At 43.1% G+C, this 22263-nt stretch overlaps 3 protein-coding genes across 5 annotated transcripts; 1 reads left to right on the forward strand and 2 right to left on the reverse strand.

The window, feature by feature from the left end:
- The first annotated feature begins 1560 nt into the window (after positions 1-1560).
- LOC127616896 (WD repeat-containing protein 48) lies at positions 1561-9410 on the forward strand. 2 transcript variants are annotated; one of them, XM_052088712.1, is made up of 18 exons: positions 1561-1650; positions 2317-2457; positions 2548-2626; positions 3259-3471; positions 3573-3661; positions 3980-4081; positions 4517-4741; positions 4897-4971; positions 5173-5275; positions 5370-5467; positions 5586-5693; positions 6150-6246; positions 6320-6415; positions 6590-6695; positions 6922-7009; positions 7291-7367; positions 7454-7646; positions 8041-9410. In XM_052088712.1, exons 1-18 carry the CDS (start codon positions 1603-1605, stop codon positions 8134-8136), a joined length of 2034 nt encoding a protein of 677 aa, XP_051944672.1. In that variant the 5' UTR covers positions 1561-1602; the 3' UTR covers positions 8137-9410. The 2 variants fall into 2 exon arrangements, with proteins under 2 accessions (XP_051944672.1, XP_051944673.1); XM_052088713.1 differs by having other exon boundaries at positions 2551-2626.
- LOC127616898 (Golgi reassembly-stacking protein 1-like) lies at positions 8392-14895 on the reverse strand. Its single transcript, XM_052088714.1, has 10 exons — positions 14704-14895; positions 13789-13869; positions 13489-13692; positions 13309-13395; positions 13048-13178; positions 12707-12842; positions 12471-12579; positions 12256-12399; positions 10674-11979; positions 8392-10629 (listed from the first exon to the last, which is right to left on the reverse strand). The coding sequence occupies exons 1-9, from the start codon at positions 14764-14766 to the stop codon at positions 11567-11569; spliced, it is 1368 nt and encodes a 455-aa protein (XP_051944674.1). The 5' UTR covers positions 14767-14895; the 3' UTR covers positions 8392-10629; positions 10674-11566.
- A 485-nt stretch (positions 14896-15380) lies between these two features.
- Positions 15381-21998, reverse strand: LOC127616904 (cysteine/serine-rich nuclear protein 1-like). 2 transcript variants are annotated; one of them, XM_052088721.1, is made up of 5 exons: positions 21813-21998; positions 18772-18981; positions 17730-17992; positions 17345-17650; positions 15381-16812 (listed from the first exon to the last, which is right to left on the reverse strand). In XM_052088721.1, exons 2-5 carry the CDS (start codon positions 18953-18955, stop codon positions 15838-15840), a joined length of 1728 nt encoding a protein of 575 aa, XP_051944681.1. In that variant the 5' UTR covers positions 18956-18981; positions 21813-21998; the 3' UTR covers positions 15381-15837. The 2 variants fall into 2 exon arrangements, with proteins under 2 accessions (XP_051944681.1, XP_051944682.1); XM_052088722.1 differs by having other exon boundaries at positions 17345-17647; positions 21813-21997.
- Between the last annotated feature and the right edge of the window lie 265 nt (positions 21999-22263).

The following is a 22263-nucleotide window of genomic DNA, read 5'->3' on the forward strand; positions in this document are numbered from 1 at the left end:
TTTAAAGTCAGGATATAAGACAAATATACAGTATATATATATATTTTTTTAGAATATGAGACATGCCATGAAAGTGAGTTCACATGATTCACAGTACATCATCACTCTTGTACAGTAATTAATGAATTAGATTAAAACTATGTTTTTAAACCATGCTTGAAAATATGCATGATTTCTTGTACTTTTACCAACATTAGAAATCAGATTATGCATGAATATCATCAATATGTAAATGTTGATGTCCAATGGGGGGGGGGGGGGACGCATAGTTCTGTGTACTTTTTCGAATAAAATAACATACTGTCTTAATAAATATTACTTTGTATTAATCAGTCAATCATTTTATTGTAAATTATTTTTCAAAGTGTCAAAATGAAAGTAGACAAAGGGAACAAAGAGGCATTTTACTTACCAATGAAACTCTGAGATTTAAAGCATAATTTCCAGAGTCAAGTTGGAGCGTTTTCAGAAGAGGTAGCATCCAAACCCTCCGTGAAAAATCCATGTCTTGTTTTTTAGGGTTTATTCCGCTTGATGCGCAGCAAAACTCCAGAAAGCAGGACGGAGGAGTGCGTGTGCAATCCACAGTTTGGCGGTCGAAAGTAACTTTCTAGACTGCCAGTGCACTAATCACCTTATGATTGGCATATTAAAAGCGGCCACGTGCGTAATGCCAATGTTGTCATGTTCCGTTCCATTCGACTGCTCCTTCCACAGCAGTCATCACAAGTTTGTCTCTCCACACAACGTGGGCAGGATGCGCGGCTGTAAAATGCCCTTGAGCGTGGGAGACTGGGGGTGGGGTGGGGGATGCTGCTGGGACACAGAAGATTACTGCATCTATAGGCAGGGTGATTAGGCGGACGATTCCAGGTCAATATAATAACTGACAGTGCCAGGGGCCGCAGAAAATTGTGTTTTCACTTTGCAGTACTGCATTCACACGGAGGCCGCAAAACCGATTCAAGTTACGTTCATGCAAGGTTATTTTGAGTGGCGCTGCCGTACTGCGCTCTCTAGTGGACAATACAAACATAGTCGCACAGTGTAAAACCAAAATCACTCAAAGACCCCGGCGAAAAATTCGATAGTTTAACCTGCAACGCGTGTTTTGGGAAAGTGGGAGGACACCGGAGTACCAAGAGAAAACCCACGCCAGGGGGGAACATGCAGACTCTACACAAGAAGGCAGGGGTCGGAATTAAAGTCATGATCTCTGCACTGTGAGGCTGGGTGCTAACCAGTCGACCACTGTGCCGCCCAATCTTTTTGTATAATTAATTATTTCTTTCTGTCTTTTAATTTTCAAATAGTTCTAGAGATACCGCTACATGTTTCATCCATCAATTTCACCGCTTATCCTCACTTAATAAATCAAACACTGATAGCACAGCACTCTGATTTAAATATATATTTTTTCAAACCCGAAATGCGTTGCGCTGGTAAAAGTCTGGAAAAAAAAATTTCACATGGCGTAAATAACTCAACAGACGTTGAGACGCATTACTGCCATAAACACGTTACCCATAGATCTTAGCGGCACGCTTTCTTTTTTTTGTGTCCCGGATGTAGCATCACATGAATTGACTGTCAACAAGCAAGATGGCCACACATCACAGGCAAAATGCTGCTGGGCGGAGAAAAGTACAGGTAAATTCGAATAGTTGCTTCATCATCACGCGCTTGGCAGCGCCTCCAGCATGGCGGCCCGTTTAAACGAGTCTTTCGCGGATAATAGACGACCATTAATAAGAGACATGAAATTGCAGCATCGCTGATCTGACTCTTCAAAGTCGAGCCGGCTAATTTGGCTAGCTTAGCTTAGTATAGAGCATTTTTGTGCTAACGTCGCCTCCAAAATCGATATACTTTTGCCTGCTTTTCTACGTGTCAGATATTTGCACACTGTACTACCGCCCCTGTCAACTATTACCCGTGATGTGTGAGCTGTATTAGTTTCGTTATTTTTAATAGCCTGGCGTCACTCTCACTAGGCTCGGTCTAATTGCTGGGAGAACTGACGTTAGGTTGCCTCGATGTACATTAAGTGCCTCCCATCAGTATAGTTTAATTAAGTGAAAGTATGCTGTCGATCCCCTGTAGGTATCGTTTCGTATCGGATGACTTACATTTATTTCTCATTGTACGAGTCGCTCAAATAAGCCACAATTCCCCCTTCTTGCTACCTCCTGGTACGGGACATCTCATGTAACGTAAATTATTTTTTAGACGTCTTCTTGAGAAGTCGCGGAAATCAAAGGTCACGGCACGAGCAGCGTGACCTCGGCCCTCACCTCCCTCTGCTTACTGCTTCAGGTATCTTACGTCATTAGAGATGAGGTGGAGAAATACAACAGAAATGGGGTGAATGCTCTCCAACTCGACCCTGCGCTAAATCGGCTCTTCACAGCTGGAAGAGACTCAATCATCCGGATATGGAGTGTGTACCAGCATAAGGTATTGAATCCCACTCTGTTGTCACACATGACAATGCGAATTTCTAGGTAAAGGCCTGCGTTTATTTATTTTGTCCTCTTGTCATTGTAGCAGGACCCGTATATTGCTTCGATGGAGCATCATACAGACTGGGTCAATGACATAGTTCTTTGTTGCAATGGGAAAACATGTAAGTTTGATCATCAACATCTTAATACTTTAGCCTGGTGCTGGCTGATGTGGGGGAAAAAATCAAATTAAAAAAAAATCAAATGATGAGCTCTATTGTAAGGTTTATTATTTTTCAGATGTCAAAATCAATACTCGGGGCATAATTGTAAAAACAAATCACATGAGTGATATTATATGTATTCAGCATCCTATATATGTATTCAATAACCTATATACATCGATTTTTTTTTTAATTGCCCCATATGCAGTTACGGGTTCGTTGTTGTAAATTAATTAGATGAGATTCAATTTTGCACCGTAAATCAGGGAAGTACGGTTACCCTGCAATATGATTCACTTCCTTGTGTTGCTACTTAGTCTGCGGCCGTGTGGCAGCCGTCTTGCATAATATTGATGGGAAAGATTTTATCAACCCAAGTTTCCGCTGACGTTCTTGCAACTCTCATTTTACTGCCGTTAACAGTGCAGGCGATAGATGACGATAGGCACAGTAGTACAAAAGTAACACAGCAAACACTATGAGATGTATATCGTCATATCGACCAGCTCCGTTTTGGCCTTCATCGATAGGCTCCACTTTCAGCTTTTCTCTCCAAGACAGACTGACTTGTTGGTTATGTTTGTTTTCAGTGATATCTGCTTCCTCGGATACTACTGTCAAAGTATGGAATGCACATAAAGGGTTCTGTATGTCAACGTTACGAACACACAAGGACTATGTGAAAGCCCTAGCCTATGCTAAGGACAAGGAGTTGGTGGCATCTGCAGGGCTTGACCGGCAGATTTTTCTCTGGGATGTCAATACTCTTACAGCGCTCACTGCTTCCAACAACACTGTAACAAGTAAGTTGCGGCTTTGCCCTCTCAAACGCGGACCATCGGTTTCGTGTGTCGTATTTTGTTTGATTAACGACGCACGATGACGTACATTTTGTGTGCATCAGCTTCATCCCTCAGTGGGAACAAGGATTCCATCTACAGTCTGGCCATGAACCAGATGGGTACGGTGATAGTGTCTGGATCCACAGAAAAGGTGAGGCTCGTCTTGCCTCTTTCACACTGTCTGTCTTCAGATTTTTCACACTAAATTATGATGACCTTCGTCCGTTTACATCCATCACCTCGGTGGCACAGTTAGGCTTGCACGAGTCGGATTTCATCTCCTCTTGGATTGCAATGTGTGAGAAATACCATGGGTTTTTCAGCTGGACACAAATTGTTATGTCAGGCCCACTGAGAGAGTGCAGTGAAACTGGTTGATGACATTGAACATTTTGGATGATTTCCTGGATAATGTCATGAATTGTATTGACAAGCATTCCTGCATTTAAGTGCTAATTGTCTTTCCCAGGTGCTGAGAGTGTGGGATCCACGAACATGTGCAAAACTGATGAAGCTGAAAGGCCACACGGATAACGTAAAGTCGCTGCTTTTGAATCGAGATGGTACTCAAGTGAGTTACGCTGTTAAAAATTAGATATAGATTTTTTTCTTTTTTTTTTTCCTGGGCCGATACCCTCAAAAACGTATCTCAAAAACCTGAAGTGCGAAGAAAAAAAGTAACGAGATTTTTTAAATCAGTGCCATCTCCGCATGGGTTTTCTTTGGGTACTTCTTTCACATTAAAAAAACAAACAAAACAAAAACAAGAAAAAAATACATGCACGGTGTACGTTAAAAAAAACACCCTGAATTGTTCCTCGGTGTGATTGTGAGTGTGACCGGTTGATCTGTGCCCTACGATTGACTGGCCACTGGTTCAGGGTGTACCTCACCTACGAGAAAGCTGGGATGGGCTCCAGCACGCTTGCCACCCTTCGTGAGGCTAAGCAGCTCAGATAATGGATGGATGGTTGATATTTGACGAATGTGCTTTGCCACCCTGCAGTGTCTGTCAGGCAGTTCGGATGGAACAATCCGTCTGTGGTCCCTCGGTCAACAGCGATGCATTGCCACGTACCGTGTGCACGATGAAGGCGTCTGGGCCCTGCAGGTCAACGAGGCTTTCACGCACGTCTATTCTGGCGGTCGAGACAAGAAGATTTATTGCACGGACCTGCGCAACCCAGACATCCGTGTTCTCATCTGTGAAGAGAAAGCCCCAGTGCTGAAAGTAAGAAGACACTTACCTGCACTTTGTGAAAAAGCAAGGAATCCTAACAATAGTGTCACAGAAACGCTGGCGAGTACGCTACACGCTGGATCAGCGAATGCCATGAAATTAACACATCTTTATAAAATACTTACATCTGTCTGTCACTTGCACAGATGGAACTGGACAGATCTGCTGACCCACCTCCTGCCATCTGGGTCTCCACCACCAAGTCATCTGTTAATAAATGGGTAAGCATGCGGAATGCAACGCCCCTGTGAGCATAACGACTTTCAAATACAGCATGGTCAAATTCAACGTCCACCTAGTTTTTGGGTTAGAAATATTCTGTCTCATGGTAATGTGGTCAATACAAAGAAAATTTCATATGCTACAGTGCTTAATAATGTGTCGTGTATATTTGATAATGACTAACGTGCATGTCTGTACAGTCTCTCAAGGGAATGCACAACTTCAGATCATCAGGAGAATACGATAATGACTGCAGCACGCCTCTAACACCACTGTGCACGCAGCCAGAACAAGTCATCAAGGGTGAGTAAACATGTTGGTGTCGTAAGCTTGAGGTCCTTCCGAGGCTTTCTTTCCCGGTGTAATGGTGGGGGTAACATCTCCACTGCCTTTGCAGGAGGGGCAAGCATTATCCAGTGTCACATTCTGAATGACAAGAGGCACATACTTACCAAAGATACCAACAACAACGTGGCTTTCTGGGATGTCCTAAAGGTATAAATAAAATTTATTATTATTACACAAGAGCGGTCAAATATGTTCAACAAATCACATCCGAAACATATTCCAATCAGTCTTTTGGGTTTGACCGGGGCCTTTGTGTGATCTACAGGCTTGCAAAGGTGAAGACCTGGGCAAAGTGGAGTTTGACGAGGAGATTAAAAAGCGCTTCAAGATGGTCTATGTGCCAAACTGGTTCTCAGTTGATTTGAAAACTGGGGTAAGTCAAAATCTTGAGTGGACACATCTCGCTACTTCTTGACGCAAACTGCTGTTTCAGAACTTGTATGGTAAATGTGCTTTCACTGGAGTAGTTTTACTCTCTGGCTGCCGTACTTGGAGCTGCTCAACGGACGTCATTTCATAAAATCTTATCACGCCGGTTGTGTTCACGGGAAATAACAAGCTACAATTCTTGCGCCATTTCTTTTGAATATGGGCCATGATGATGAGATCAAAGTATCGCTCTGGCGCCAACTAGTGGCATCTTTGTGCCATGAAACTATGTTGAAGTGAGTTCCGCTTTGGCGTCATCTTGTGCTAACCGCGTGAAACCTATTCAGGAGGTCATCGATTACTTCAGATTTCCGATCCCCTGTGAATCGATGGGCAGCGCTGTAGTCGAATAAAAAGTCACAAGTCAAAGGGGTGCTTTAAAAGCGGTGTTGTTGAACAGATGCTCACCATCACACTGGATGAGAGCGACTGCTTCGCCGCCTGGGTGTCTGCAAAGGATGCCGGTTTCTCCAGCTCCGACGGATCCGACCCAAAATGTAGGAAAGGCCCTTTCTGCGACAATCATCGCAAGTCGGATGGTTTGTGTCATGTTCCTCTTTGTCTCCGCAGTAAACTTGGGCGGACTGCTGCTTCAGGCTCTGCTGGAGTTCTGGCCCAGAACTCGCATCAATTCTGTGGACGAGGAAGAGAATGAAGTCAACCACGGTGAGACGGTCTGACAGCATTGATTATCAACAGTTAGCCTACAGTATAACTACTTTCCCTCTTCCTCGATATGCACAAATATTTTTTTGCTGCATTTAAGTAGCTTGTGTTGGGATTGACTAAATGTAGCCGGATTGGTTGAGTAAACATGTTGTATGCGATATCCGCCTACAGTGAATGGAGAGCAGGAGTCCCGTATCCAGAAAGGAAACGGATACTTCCAGGTGCCGCCACATACACCGGTTATCTTCGGGGAAGCAGGTGGCAGAACGCTTTTCAGGTAACGTTTGCGAACAAAGGCCCTTTTAGTCGAATTTTGTTTTAAGCATACAGCCTTTTCTCCTTTTTATAAAGTAACAGAAATATTTTTGAGCTTGTGCATAAGTCCAGTTGTCTTGAAAAATGATGTAAAAAGTACTTTACAATCTGACTTTGGAAAAGGAGAATGGCAGCTGCAGACGGTTTAAAAGTGAGCAAACTTCATTGCCGGTGTGGTTTCGCTTCAGGTTGCTTTGTCGAGATTCAGGCGGAGAGACCGAGTCCATGTTGCTGAACGAGACCGTTCCTCAATGGGTCATTGATATAACTGTAGATGTGAGTACTGTGGTCATTTTCAGTTAGGAAGTCATTGACATTGATTTGATATACATCTAGTTTTTCCACATATCATTTGACATTATTTTCAGAACTGAACACTTTGCAGAATTTGGTTATTTTCTTGTCTGCAGTTGCCGAAATTGAATCCATGTGTAACATTAACGGTATTCAAAAATATTAGCCATTTAAAAATAAGTATACATTTCAAAGCGTTATTAGTCAGGATTTTTTTTTTTTTAAGAAGCATTTCACGTGGTGCCTTTTCTTCTTTTTGCCAGAAAAATATGCCCAAGTTCAACAAAATTCCATTCTACCTCCAGCCTCATTCATCCTCCGGTGCAAAAACTCTGAAGAAGTGAGTTTTACCTGCACTCTCTTGGCTCCCGGGGAAGGCAAACGCCTTCTCTTTGTTGAACGTATGTGCCCCTTCGAACAACGCAGGGACCGTCTGTCGGCCAGTGACATGCTGCAGGTGAGGAAGGTGATGGAGCACGTCTACGAGAAGATAATCAACCTGGACAACGAGTCTCAGACCACCAGTTCCTCTGCCAACGACAAGCCCGGGGAGCAGGAAAAGGAGGAGGACATGGCCATGCTGGCTGAGGAGAAGATAGAACTCATGTGTCAAGACCAGGTACATGTAATCACTTGAGTTTTACACGCACACACCCCAAATGCATTGATCACCCAATAAGCAATGCCTGATTGAAATAAATGTTCAAACGCCAAATTATGTTTCAATAGCCTAAAAATTTTCATCCTGTACAGCAATACATTTGCATTGAATCTTTTCCAAAATCTTCATTGCGATACAATTTAATTTAATGTGCCGCACATTGAATTGAATCATGATATAAGTACGGGTTTTCATTTTCTCAGATTTAAGCACAATGTGAAGACAATTAAAGCTGTGCTAGTGTTTGAACACTAAAATCATAATTAGGATTTTTTTTTTTTTTTGGCAGTAGTTGGTGTAAAAAAAGTTTCCGAACCACTCTTCTAATAACTGGTCTTCCTCTCCTCTCAAGGTTCTGGATCCCAACATGGACCTGCGAACAGTTAAACATTTTATTTGGAAAAGTGGTGGGGACTTGACACTTCACTATAGGCAGAAGTCCACGTGAAATTTAGATTTGGAAAAACAAGAACTTTTTTTTTTTTTTTGTCGTTTGCCAATCGCCACTCATTGACATGTAACATCCCGAAGTCCGTTCATGGTCAAATGGTTTGTAGTATCCGCAGGAATGCAGTGAGCTCTTTCCAAGGACGAGTCATAGGGAACATACCAGGCCGGCACAGCCAAGAGACTAGATGATTTTTTTTTTTTTTTTTTACAGTTTGAAGAATGAACTCAATTTTATTCTGCAGGACTGAAACCATTTTTGTTTGTCTTTCTTTTTTTTTTTACATCTTTGACTGCTATGTTTATGATGAACTGCTGTACATGTTTGTGGGCGTGTGTGTGTGTGTGTGTGTGTGTGTGTGTGTGTGTGTGCGTGTGCGCAGAATGTTTAGTACATTCCAGACCTGTCCTTGTTCTAAAAACACTCCACAGTCAACAGTATCTCCGGTTTGGAGCACCCGCGCTTTCTGGAAGCGTCACAGTCGCCCATCCTCACTTGAACATAACCTCCACTTCTAATTATGAGAGCGCTTGAACATCATCATACTTGTCTTCGTCTGTTTTAACTGTGCTATTCTCAGTGAGCAGAATGTTTTCATGTTAACCTTGTGTACAATATTTTTGATTTTAAGTGACTTTTTGGGGGGAGGGGCGGGCGGATTTCATCTGTTTTGTTGTAAAGTTTACCTAATACCAACAGTTATTTTTCCAATTCCTTAGAGCACATTCATGGCTGTAATTTTTCATGGATGATACAAATGGCATTTGTTGTATTCATTACAACCTGGAAATTGCAGTTTACTCTTTAAGAATGTTTGTAGTTGTCTAAATCAACTTATAAATTTGAAATTATATATATATATATATATACAGTATATATAAATATAAATATATTAAATCTCACTGTGCTTTGGTAATCAGCAATGACCTTGGTCAAAGTGAGAGCTGTTCCTAATGTATAGTTTATTTAAATAGCTCAATGACATATGATATAGTACATGATTTGTCTTTACCGAAACGAAACAGTGGGAAAAGTTTTTTTTCCCCCCCCTTGGTATCACCAAGCAGAACAGATCTTTTTATTGCAAACTTGATGGTATTCATTTGGCCAGAAGGACTGGCTGATGTGAGCACATCAAGCGAGCTCTCGTTGGCCAAAACAGGATGGTTACCCCCCAATTAGGTGATGAACTGTAATATCAATTGTTGTAAGAATTTGTGAAATATGTATATTTTAGGCTTCCAAAGAAATAAATTGGAATGGTTTAACAATGACACTTTTGTGGAGATCGTGCAAGTACATGGTTTGACGTCAACGTTTGGCAACTAAGTTTGAAAGTGTGAATGAGGGGCTCATGCTATGTTTGTGGCAAATATTCAACCATCTGAGAAAACATTTGTGTTCATTCCCCACAAAAAAAAAGACTTCAGTGATATCTGTAAAAGTACTTTTACTGAACTATTTAGACATCTCCCAGAAAAAGAAAAAATCAACGCCATAACTATAATTACAACTACAAACGTCACCTCTTCTATTGTCTTGTTCTTCAAGTAACATTGCATAGATCACAAAACTGAAGGAGGTGGTGTCTAGCCGACTGGGTGAATGAATATTTCGCTTCCCAAACAAGAAAGTAAAACAAGAGGCAGGGGTAAAACATGTTAAAATGATCTTGTCAAAGCTTTTGTCAAACTAAAGCCAGAAGTGAACAGCATCAACAGCACAGGCGGCTACATACAAACTATTGCAACGGTTAGCCTGTCGTTTTATCAAGCAACGTTGATTGTTTTCAACTGTTGTGATATACCCGATGAGATTTCTGTCATCTTTGAAAGAGTCCCCTATAACATCTGGGATGTCAGAATCAAGTTTTGCAACATGTATCCACTTGCACTGGGTGACAATAACATGATCAAATCAGTAGTAACTTGTTCTCACATATAAAAGCAACGTTAAGGGATTATAGTACATTTCCAGGTGTATCACTCAACTTTGTACAAACCCAATTCCAATGAAGTTGGGATGTTCTCTTAAACATGAATAAAAACAGAATACAATGATTTGCAAATCATGGCCCACCTATATTTAATTGAATCCACTTCAAAGACAATGTATTTCATGTTCAAACTGACACAATTTGTTTTTAGCAAATGATCATTAACTTGGGATTTTATGGCCGCAACACCTTCCAAAAACACAAGTGGCAAAAGAAACGGAGAAAGTTGATGAAAGGTCAGCAAACACCTGTTTGGAACATGTCATAGGTGAACAGGCTAACCGGGAACAGGCGGGTGCCGTGACCGCATCTAAAAAGGAGCTACCTGAAACAACCTCAGTTGTTCCCAAGTAGAGATGGGATGAGGTCCACCTCTTTGTGAACGGCCCAGGAATCTGGGATTGCGTCATCTACGGTCCATATAGCGTCAAAAGATTCAGATAATCTGGAAACATCACTGCATGTCAGCGGCATGACCGGAAATCAACATTGATTGCCTTTGCCATTCGATCCCTCAGACGGCACTGCCTGAAAAACCGACATCAATGTGGAAAGGATATCACCAGATGGGCTCAGAAAAAAAAAACTTTAGAAAGCTAAAGCATCTCTGGACAAAGTGGAAAAGGGTGCTGTGGTCTGACGAGTCCACTTTGCAATTTTTGGGGGGAATGTTGAGTAACTGTTATGGATACAAAGCTCAAAATCGTCTGTGATGGTCTTGGGCTGTCTTAGTGCCAATGGCATGGGTACCTTACACTTCTGTGAAGGCACCATTAATGCCGAAAGGGACATGAAAGTTTTGGAGAAACATATGCTGCCATCCAAGTCACATCTTTTTTAAGGACACCTTTGATTATTTCAGCAAGACAATGCCAAATCACCTTTCCACACGTGTTACAAGAGCGCGGCTTCATAGTAAGAGTGCGGGTACTAGACTGGCCCGCCTGCAGTCCAGACCTGTCTCCCAATGAAAACGCATGGCTGATATATGAACCACAAAATACACAAACGGAGGCCCCGGACTGTTGAACAGATGAAGTTGAACATCAAGCAAGAATGGGAAAGAATTCCACCTACAAAGCTTCAACAATGAGTGTCCTCGATTGCCAAACGTTCATTGAATGTTGTGAAAAGAAAAGGTGATGTAACGCAGTGGTAAACATGACCCTGTCCCAACTTGATGGGAATGTGTTGCAGCCATAAAATTCAAAGTTAATTATTATTTACTAAAAATATAAATATAAAAATATTTGCTAGATTATATCTCAATGGCCCACATTTGTGGGAGTACCAGTACTTTTTTTTTTTGGTATTGCGTGCTATAGGAATATAGATTGTCTTTATTGCCTGTCTTTAAAAACAAAAGTGATTGGGGATTGTTGGTGGCTTTTTTTTTTTTTGCTTTGTTCACTCTCCATCTGGCCTGAAGCAGTTTTAGTCCAACTTAGGCTCTTGCGGTTGATGATCCTCAGCGTCCCCATGCTCGCATTGATGAGCATGAGTCTCCTCTCTGGACTGATCTTCAGTTTCCTGAAAGGGTGACTCATGGATTTGGGACTCACCTGGATGCCCATCAGTCGCAGGCAGACATGGTTGTTGTTCATCGTACTGCTCCAATGGGTCTATGCAGTGAGATAGCGCACCTAGTGGTGGACTGTGGCTATGACGGGACTCGCAGAGGGAGCCTGCGATGTCAGTGGCGTTGAGGTCACAATGCTCTTTGACTGAAACGGCGGAATCGGACTGACTGCTCCTGAGAGCAGAAGTGAGATCCACGGAGGCCGGGGAGTTGTGCTCTTGATCGATAATCCCTTTGGAAGAATGCAGTTCACTTCCATCTAGCGCCTCTGCAGAATCAGAATTCAAATAGTTACTGGAAAAGTACTGTTAACACATATTCCAACAGTTTCTTAGCTTCATTTACTACATTTTGCCATTTTCTTTGCTGTGGATTTGCTTTGGTGTGTCTCACAGGCTACTCCTATCTCATGTAAATATTACTTCAATCATACTTTGTTCTTCTTACACACTGCATCAAACAATCCTTCAGCCATATCTTCGGTTTGCATACGCTACCCTCAAGACCCCGCCCGACAATAACAGTTTGTTGCATCCTAACTTACCAACACCGAAGATCTCGTCCTCTTTGTCACAGTTCATTGCAAGGGAAGTGTTGTCCATGTCGACAGACGACATGGACAGATCCAGCTTGTCTATCAAATCAGCAGTTACGGGACTCGTGGCGGCCATTTCAGAATCAGGCGAGCCTGTAAAGACGATTGCAACTACTCGAACATTCGAAAGAAGTCTCACACGAGGGTTTCTTGACTCAACTCACTGTGATCCCTGACACTCTCCATTGGTGGAGGAAGAGAAACATCCTGGAAGGTGACCTGTCTCGAGTCTAACAATTCATCGCTTTGGCTTGAAGGTGCCATCAAGGGTGCCTAACATCACACAAAGAGGTTCTAGTATCGATCACGACCACGTCATACGACTTTGTATTGAGCATGAATGAACCAAGCAGTTCATGTATTGGAGAGAAGCTCGTTTTCTTGTCGGTGGTCTGTCTACCTCTGTGAAGCCGTGGTTCGGCACCTCTGGGGGTGGCCTCTCATCGGGAGCAGGGGCCTCGGGGCTCTTTGGCATCGATATGTCAGAACGTGCAGGGATTCGGTGCAGGTAACCATATCCAATGCCGCAACCTAAACTAAAAGTCGGAATCAGTAAAAGCAACAAAGTCATGATGAACTAGTGCTCATCAAGGAGATGTTGCATCAAGGAACCAAATGAGCGTTGCTTCCATGGAGAATTAAGTTATAAATCTTTTGTGAAACTTCGGATTCAGGTGAGATACAGAGTTCATAAAGCCCTCTCAATGGATGAAATGATAGAATAAACATTTTGCAAAATACCTTCCTTCGCCTCCCCATGCGCCATTGGGTGTGACCACCACTTCTCTGCAGTTGTCCGTGAGGGCGCTGTACACCAGCAACTTCACTTGCTTCCCTTCATTGGCCTCAATCAGCGAGAAGAAGTCTTCTGACTGGCAGTCAAGATGTTTTTCATGAAGAACCTCGTCTCGTTATGCTCATTTGGCTCATGGCCACTTTAGGTTGAACATGATTTGCAAATCAAACTATCGATATTTTTTGAATAGTTCTATCTCTACTTACATCTTGCAACAAATGATCTGCTCCAACAATGTAGTCGGTGTGGGGATGGAGGCCAGCCTGTGCAGCAGGTGAACTGGCTTCCACATCCTTGGGGAAAAAAAACAAATGTCATCTTTATTGAATGAGAGACAAAATTTGGACATTTAAGCTAACCGCAGGCAAGTGTGCTGTCATCCTCACCAGGACATGCCAAACATTTTCATTGGCTCCTTGGAAGCTGCAGAAGCGAACACTGGCACCCAGCAGGCCTTGTCCGTTCCACATGTTGCTGGGCGTCACCTCCAACTCACGAATCATCATGCTCTTGGTGCTGTACACTTCCATGCTCACCACTTTCTCCATATTGGCTTTCAGGACCTCCTTCAGCAGGTCATTTTCTACATTCTGATGCAGAGCAAGGATAATTCAAATGATGTTCCAAGGTGTTATATTTTGTCTGGCACATATACATATATAAACACAAGTGTGCCATTTACATACAAGTCTTTTGTGGTCCAGAGACAAAATGAAGTCAAAGAACGGTTGCAGTCCACATTTTTCCGCAGGAGAATTCGGTTGCACCTGCCAAAACCCAGGTTAATTTGTATAAAAATGAAATGTATAAAAATAAAAAAGTCAAAGACAGGAACTGCATGACAAATACAGACACCACTAGCACAATATTGAAGTAACAGTATGTTTATTTACAACGTGGCAGGAAACCTTTGGTTCAGTATTACTATTTTAACATTCTTGTGAAACGGAATGACCATCTGTCCATCAATTTTGTATTCCGCCTATCCTCACTTGACAGCCCAGACGTCTCAGTTACTGGACACACTTGACCAGTCGCCGCCCAATCGCAGGGCACATCTATAACGACAAACAATCACATTCACATCCATAGACTATTTATAAGATTGTCTCGGCATATGAATCATGTTTTTGCAATGTGGGAGACGGCCGGAGTCGCTGGATAATACCCATGCAAGCAGCGGAAGAACATGCACACTGTACAGGAGGGTTAGAGCTTAGATTCAAACTCCACCGACCTCAGAAAATGTGACGAAGACGAGACTGCCCCCTTGCAACAATTACAGCAGCGATGCAAACTACAGCCACAACAATAAATAACTACCCCGCGACAGTGTCAATAAAAACGTGAAAATGTTAATTTACAAAAGGTGGTTGCGTATTTAAAATAGGACGCTTGGGGAAAATCTAAATACGACCACAGTATATTATTTGACACGAATGCTTAGTTACATTTAAAAAATAAGTGCTATTTCAAGCGCCAACTCGACATGTTCGACCGGTACAACTACTTAGTTAGCGATAGCAAAGAGAGATAAGCTGCGATTCCTTCGCCAACCACAAATAACTCAAAGCAAAACGACTGGGTCACTCAAATCTTACACCGTGGACGTGATATCCATAAGTTCCTCCGTCGGACACCTCCGAACTCTGTGTCAAACCCATCTGACGAGGAGATTTAACAAATAAATGTAAACACAAATTAGACACGTAATAGATCACACTTGACAGTGCGTGGCCATATTGTCAGCAGACAAAAACAATCGAGCGGAGCTGCCATCGACCGATCGAACGCTCTTCGCGTCTTCAACGTTGTATCTGTGGCGATTTGCCGCCCTCCTCAGTCCGATCTTCTCACTGCGAGTCGCTTTTTGTGAGGTCCCCGCCTAAGGTGGCCAATAAGTGATCAATCACTCTTTCTTTTGAGCTTTTCGTGAATATTTGGAGCACTGTTCCCCATCTTTCCACCTGGTCTTCTTATACTTGTTTTAATTGGGTCTCTAATGGTTTGCCCTCTTGTCATGCTTGACCAAACTAAATAAAATCCATCTTTGGTGAAGACATTATCCAAGGCAGAATAGGACTACAGTATTCTGAATTTCCTACACAGTCGCGCTCGGTCCAAGGTTTGTTGACCTTGCCTGTACCCTCAGTCTGGTGGCTTAAATAGGCTCCACCTCAGCTGCAACCCTGATGATAATCGGTATTGCGAAATAATGGATGGATAATGTCTCTCAAGGTCTCTGGACTAATTCTTGTTGGCAAAAAATTGAGCACCCTTGAGATCAGTGATTTAATAAATAAACAGTTCCATTTATTATGACAGTACATAAATATATTGGAAGGCATGTAAAGAGCAATTCATTTCCGGGCATGACATTGACTAACCTAATCGACACAACGTTTTTTTTCCATAGCTTCATATATAAAGTGGTGATGTGGCCAGTTACCAAAATATTTATAATAATTTGTTTATATTTTAAGACAGATGCTCATGCTCCAAGTGGTTCATAAACATATGGCCTAATTTCCAGAATGGGAATCATGTATTTTCTGGCCATAGTATACCTGTAAATGGAAAGTAAGTAAGTCAAACTTAAAAAAAAAAGTATTAGAAATACAAGTGTATGAACTTCACTGAAAGATTACAGTAATAGATAAAAAGAAAATGGAAATTTTACCATTGTTGAAATCATAACAACTCTATCAATTGCTCTCCAACACAATCATTTCAATTCAAAGTTGGTGATCATAAACCTGCTCTGGGCTCGGCTCAGTCAGGCCAATCAGAGACTCCAGGAGGGAGGTGCTTGATTCACACTGTGGCAAATAAACAGAGCTCATCAGCTGGGGGTGATGAAAGCTGTCTGCGTGTCTGTGCTCTTTGAACGAGCTGCGAAATGGCCCAGAGGGATAGTCGCTGTCAAAGAACTCCAGGTCAGACTCCGAAGAGAGACTCAGGTCCATGTACCTGCTGGAAGAAAAGTCCACAGTAGGGGAGGGAGTGTTTGGATAGTCTTCAAGGGAATCCTCATTGTCAATGGGGTTTCGTGCTTGGTTTGCATTTTCATCGAGATAATCTGTCGCTGCGACTGAGCTTTGATTGTCTGCGAAGGACTTGGCCGAAAGTGCTCCCATTCTGTCAGTTGTCCCGTTTGACTCACAAGAACTGCTGCTGCTGCTGCTGCTGCTCAGGGTCAGCGGTGCTGCCATAAGTCTCAGTTGGTGACACATCGAGTAGTTCTTATTTTCAGAATCACAGATGCTGAGGCTGCAAGGCGCACCTCCATAATTGGCAGGAAGTTGCCCACCATTGCAATCTGTAGAAGAGCTGGAGGACTCGGTCATGTCACTACTGCAGCTGTTCTCTTCCACCACTGTTCGCGCCGGAAGGAAATTAAACGTCGGACCGGTGGCAATGCTGAGTGCAAGATCATCTTCTTCCAAGGAAAAACCAAAAGGGTATGTCTTGAATGGTTCATTGTTCACAGGATGAGTCTCACTCAGATCCGGAGGCTCCACAAGCTCTTCTGAAAGTATCAGCTGGTCTGCGAGGCTTGTAGTTTCAGCTCGCAGTCGCCGCTCTAAATCGAGTCGCATGACGGTGTGGATGTAATGTGTCCGCACACGTTTGGAGTCAAACTCCACGTATCCCTCGATGTTTCCGCAGCCGTCCTTAGTGCAGCCACATGGAAAGCTGAAGCGGTCCACCTGATGGTGAAAGAGATCAAGAGTGATGAACCCAAAATGGACTCAATGTTGTCTCTGGTGGACTCTGCCATTAATTTGTTCCAGCCTCATCATAAAAAAAACAAAACAAACAAACAACAAAAAAAACAGCAACACTTTTTTCGGTTTGTGTTTTAGTAAAGACAAACTAGCACTGTACAGAGAATGAAAAAAAAAATTTTTCATAAAATGATATTACTGTAGGAATTGTGCCATTTGTAAGTTGGATGTGTGCCTTTAAGGGGCGTGGCCTAGCGTGTGGTGCCGGGGAGCTGCAGTCGAGTTGGCCCGTTTGTCTCAGGGACTGGAGTCATCTGGAGTACGGCCGAGGGTTTTCATTTTGTATTTGTGCGTTTGTTCTGTTCAATGACGAGCTAAAAATGCAGTGCCGACTGCTGCAATCCTTGCCCGCATTCATTGCAGTACCCTAATCACTTTTTTTTTGAGTGAAGATTGTTCCTTCCTCAAATATTGCTTCACCAAAGAAAGCGGAAAAATGTCAGTGGGTCTTTACCTGACACTTGATGCCCGCCAAGCTGCAGGCGCAAGTCTCGGGCTCACAAAAGCCTCGGCAGTCACATCCGCACGCTTCCCTGGACAAACGCAAAGAATGAAGCTGCTTCTTCTCCTCCTTGTCGATGCGCTTCACCCCAGATGCCAGGAGGAGAGCCTGTCGCTGCCTGGACGAATATGGCTGCACGTAGCCTTTTTCGTAAAGCTCCACCTCGCCGATGTGGACGTCACCGTCATCAGCGGAAACTTGGGGGTCTCTTGCGAGTGGACCCGCTTCATCCTGGCCGACAGCCTCATTGGCGATCTGCTATAAGCAAAGAAGACAAAGTAAGCTGAACTACAGGGTACAAGTTGAGCTCAATCGCGGCTAATTTAGATGAACTCACATTTTGTTTGGATGCATCAAATCTCTCCTCTCCTAATCTGAGCAGGTGCCTTTGCTGACGCCGGCGCCTTTGCTCCGATGCGTGCTCTGCTACCGTGTACTTGTGGAGGCTGCTGTGCTGCCGCATCATGCCCAAGGTGGCACCGCCGTGACTGGGCACGCTGGTGAAGCCCTGACAGCGAGGGAAACTGAAAACAGCGACTTGGTCGAAGCGCACACGACACTGCCTCTTGACCAGCCTCGGCTTCTTCACAATGGACCCGACTGAGAGAGGAATGGAGAGAAAAGCAAGGATAATAATAATAATAATAATAATAATAATAATAATAATAATAATAATAATAATAATAATAATAATAATAATAATGTATTAATGTATGTAAATAATAATAATAAAATGTATTATTATTATTATTTGTAATTAATGTATTAATGTATGTAAATAATAATAATAAAATGTATTATTATTATAATTATAAAATAAAAGAGAACTAATGGAAATCTTTGGAATGGAAATCGGTGAGGTCATGCTCCCGTTGACTGCCTCATTTAACAGTTTGGTTTCAAAGAGGTCTTCTGACCTTCACACATAACTGAGGATGAATTCTTCTCCCACCAGTCAGTAAACAGGCGAAGCCAGCTGACTAAGCTAATCTCAGGCCGTGTGTCCGCGTGTCTAAAAAGCGTGCTCTGCACTCAGCCTCTGCTTGCAGCGTGACTCTGTTGTGCAACTTCAAATCAGGAATGAAACTGTTTTGCACGGCATCGTTTTCACTGACGGACACAAAAGTCAGTTAATCATTCGGTAAAGTCCACAGCATCCTACTGCTCAAACGAATCATCGTCTGCCACAGAGAGGACAGGCAGTTGAGGGAAACATTTCTCCCCGCATTGTCAAAAAACAGCCCCGAGGTCAGCGTTTTCATATCAGTAAGTCATAATAGGGCTGCTGCGGTCCGATAAAAGACGCTCCTGCAAACCATCAATGGGACGTGGTCCGATAAGGAAGGGGCTCGAGACGGCTCATCGGCTCGGCTACTCACCGGGTAAGCTGGTGGGCGCGGAGGGGCTGTAGGGCGTAAAATCCTGCGTCTCGGAGGAGCTGCTCTCCCCGTCGGACTCGCACTCTGAAGATGTGGGTGAAGAGGATGGTGGAGAGGAGGAAGAGCCCGAGTAGCTGGGGCTTTCCTCAACCGCTGCAAATTTCCGCTTCAGGACACCTGCCATTGTTTTGGCGAGGGTGGTTATACATTCTGCAGGAAAAAATAAAAACAACAACAAACAGACGATTAAAACACGCACTCTAGTCATAAACAAGAACAAATTCTCCATTGAAGCGAATTGAATTGCCATGAATCCAATCCAATATAATACATTTTTTATTTATATAGTGCTTGAGGTTCCCTGGACTGATCACCAGCCAATTGCAGGGCACAGGCAGCGGACCTCGAGGAGGCGAGGTTGACACCCATGCTCCTTGTCAGTGTTTTCATTTCGTGTGTTGACTCTTTGCCCCAAACAAGAAATGGCTTCAAGTGCATTAGCGGCTGTTGCTCTTCTTTAATTTCACTTCACTCAAGTAGTCTTGTATCTGAAGCTAAGCTGTATAAATTTGGGCTCACAACATGAAGCAAAAAATGACCACGCAGCAGTTCATAATTCCAATTTGTGTGTGTGTGGGGGGGGGGGGGCGTTGTGCAAGGAAGAACAGGAAGCTCACTAGCACACAAATGAAAAACGGCTAAATACAAAATACAACCCTTACCTTTCACTTTAACTAACAGTTTGCCATTCCATTTTAGATATTGTACTGTTCTTAAAATAATGGCCTTAGTCAAGTTTGACAGAAACAGAAAAAACATCTCAGGATGCATCTTCCGAGCCGCTTGATCCTCACTAGGGTCGCGGGGGGTGCTGGAGCCTATCCCAGCTGTCTTCGGGCAGTAGGCGTGGGACACCCTGAATCGGTTGCCAGCCAATCGCAGGGCACACAGAAACGAACAACCATCCGCACTCACACTCACACCTAGGGACAATTTAGAGTGTTCAATCAGCCTGCCATGCATGTTTTTGGAATGTGGGAGGAAACCGGAGCACCCGGAGAAAACCCACGCAGGCCCGGGGAGAACATGCAAACTCCACACAGGGAGGCCGGAGCTGGAATCGAACCCGGTACCTCTGCACTGTGAAGCCGACGTGCTAACCACTGGACTACCGGGCCGCCCTATCTCAGGATGCCTCTACTAAAATTGGCTACATCCTTAGTTAAACACATCATTTAATTCAATCCATAAAATGGAATGAGTAATCATTAAAATAATCTGTATGAGTTATTAGTTAATCGGTTATTATTTTAGGAAGGTGAAGAAAGGGCCATTAAAACCGAATTCTAATCATCTAATTTGGGAGCAAGCGTTCTCCACAATATACCGTGTATACTTTACCTCATTTTCATAAAGTTCAAGTACAAGGCGTTGTTTAAATGAAAGAGAGCAGCGTCGGCACTGGCCAAGCCGGTTTGAAGCAACTGGTTTGTTTAAGCTAATTGCATATCGATAGCACTCATCCTTCAAATTAACGTTGAAAAGGTGTTCAAATTTGAACTGAAATTATGCCCGCTAAACAGCTGAGCAGTTGATTTCAGTCAGTTTGATGTCAAAGAAAATTAACATCTCTTTTTCCTAACTTCCACCAGGCTAATTAACATTCCACTGATTCCTCATGTTTGTGGTGAATCCAGTAAGCAAAGACGAAACCGAAGTGGGGTTTATAAGAAGCTGCTATTTTGGGGACGTGAATAAGGAAGACTTATCCAAACGTTGATGAATGAAGTTACAAGTATATCGGGGCTTTTTCAAAGCTACTTGGTGAAAGTTGAGCATAACGGAATCCCAGCGCTTTTAATTTGAAGAAAGCTGTTACTGTACACAAGCAGTGAGTAGGATATGTTAACATTTGGAAAGAATGAAAGGCATGCGTGATGTCTTGGGTGTATGCCAGGAAAGGAAGCATGCGACTGATTTGAAGTGGTCAAAGAATTTCAAACGTCCACAAATAGTTTCACGGCAAAATGTCCGCATTAAAATGTCATTGCCATTAGAAATGGACAGTGATAGGGAAGAAACATTTACAGTCTGTGATGACCTTCAAAACATGAGCTGAGTCACCCGCTGCTGATCAGCAAGTCAGTTAATCATTACAATTCCTGCTTTTATCGTCAATGTGGTATAAAACATATACAAGATTCAGGAAGATGAAACTTCCTCCAACCATAAAATACAGCAAGTAAACAACAGCACCCCTCTTGGTTGATCTGAACTGAGAGGCTGCTTTTCCCCACCATCCTCAATTAACAGAGCCATTCAGTGTGTGTGTGTGTCTGGCTCAATCACCAAAATATGTAATAAAACGAGAGGCCCCCTTCAGACAGCATCTAGATGCCACGGTAAACGACTGCATTTCTAATGACTCACTGCCCCATTCCATCCATTTATGTTTACTGTATTTAGTACAGTATCTTACATCAGAAACATACTGTGCTCTCCACTGAGAGCCCATCTATTATTTAAAGGCCCAAGCACAAGCCAAGCCGGAGGGGACACACACACTTGTATTGATGTTAATGAAAGTGTCTGTGAAACGGCCATTGGTCCATCATCTTATGTGATACTTACTGGAACATTGTGAGTTTTGACTGGAGGGGTTTTTTCCTGATACCCTGTAATAACCGTCATGCGGCTGACCCCTTCACCTCTTGCAGACACGTCAGTTACAATGACAACACTGTTCTGGCTTTCTTTACTGCACACTCAAAGATCAACTCCTCTCAGAATTTGTGCCTTTGAAAATAAGGTCGCCGGTGCAAAAACTGTAGGGCAACAGTTGAGCAATGACCCAAAATCCTACAGTGGAATAATAGTGACGTCATATTTTAAAAGCGTAATGACAAAGTCAAAACTACAAGCAGTTTTATACACACAACAATATACCAACATAGGGAACTCACAATCGTGTTTGTGTGTGTGTGTGTGTGTGCGTGCGCGTGCGTGTGCGTGTGTGTGTGTGTGTTGAACAATGTACTCACCACGACTTCAGAGGCAGCATAATGACGGGGAAATAAGTGTGGATTTGTGGCAGAGTTGACGGTCTCTTGCAGCCAGCTGCGCCTCTCGTCAGTGTTTGTGTGAAGCTAATGTTTCACTATTGTAGCAGGCATTGGCAGACAGCGTAAACGCCTCGGGACTGCTGGCACCAATCAAAGAGTATACACAAGACAACAAGAGATAAACCCCGCGTTTGTTAACCTAACGCGTAACACACGTCGCATGATTAAAATACAACGACGGACGATATGACCAAATAAAACGCTATCACAGCAGTTGTAAATATGAGCTAAATAGATCAAGTCATAAAATACAACGACTTACCGCAAGTGTATCAAAATTGTGTACTAAATCGTGACAAACGACACCAAGCGTCGTGCAGTGGTATTCATCTTGCTGCACGAGTCAAACTCGTGATTAGGATCGTTCCTC

Source organism: Hippocampus zosterae, chromosome 15 (genome assembly GCF_025434085.1).
Source record: "Hippocampus zosterae strain Florida chromosome 15, ASM2543408v3, whole genome shotgun sequence".
NCBI lineage: Eukaryota > Metazoa > Chordata > Actinopteri > Syngnathiformes > Syngnathidae > Hippocampus > Hippocampus zosterae.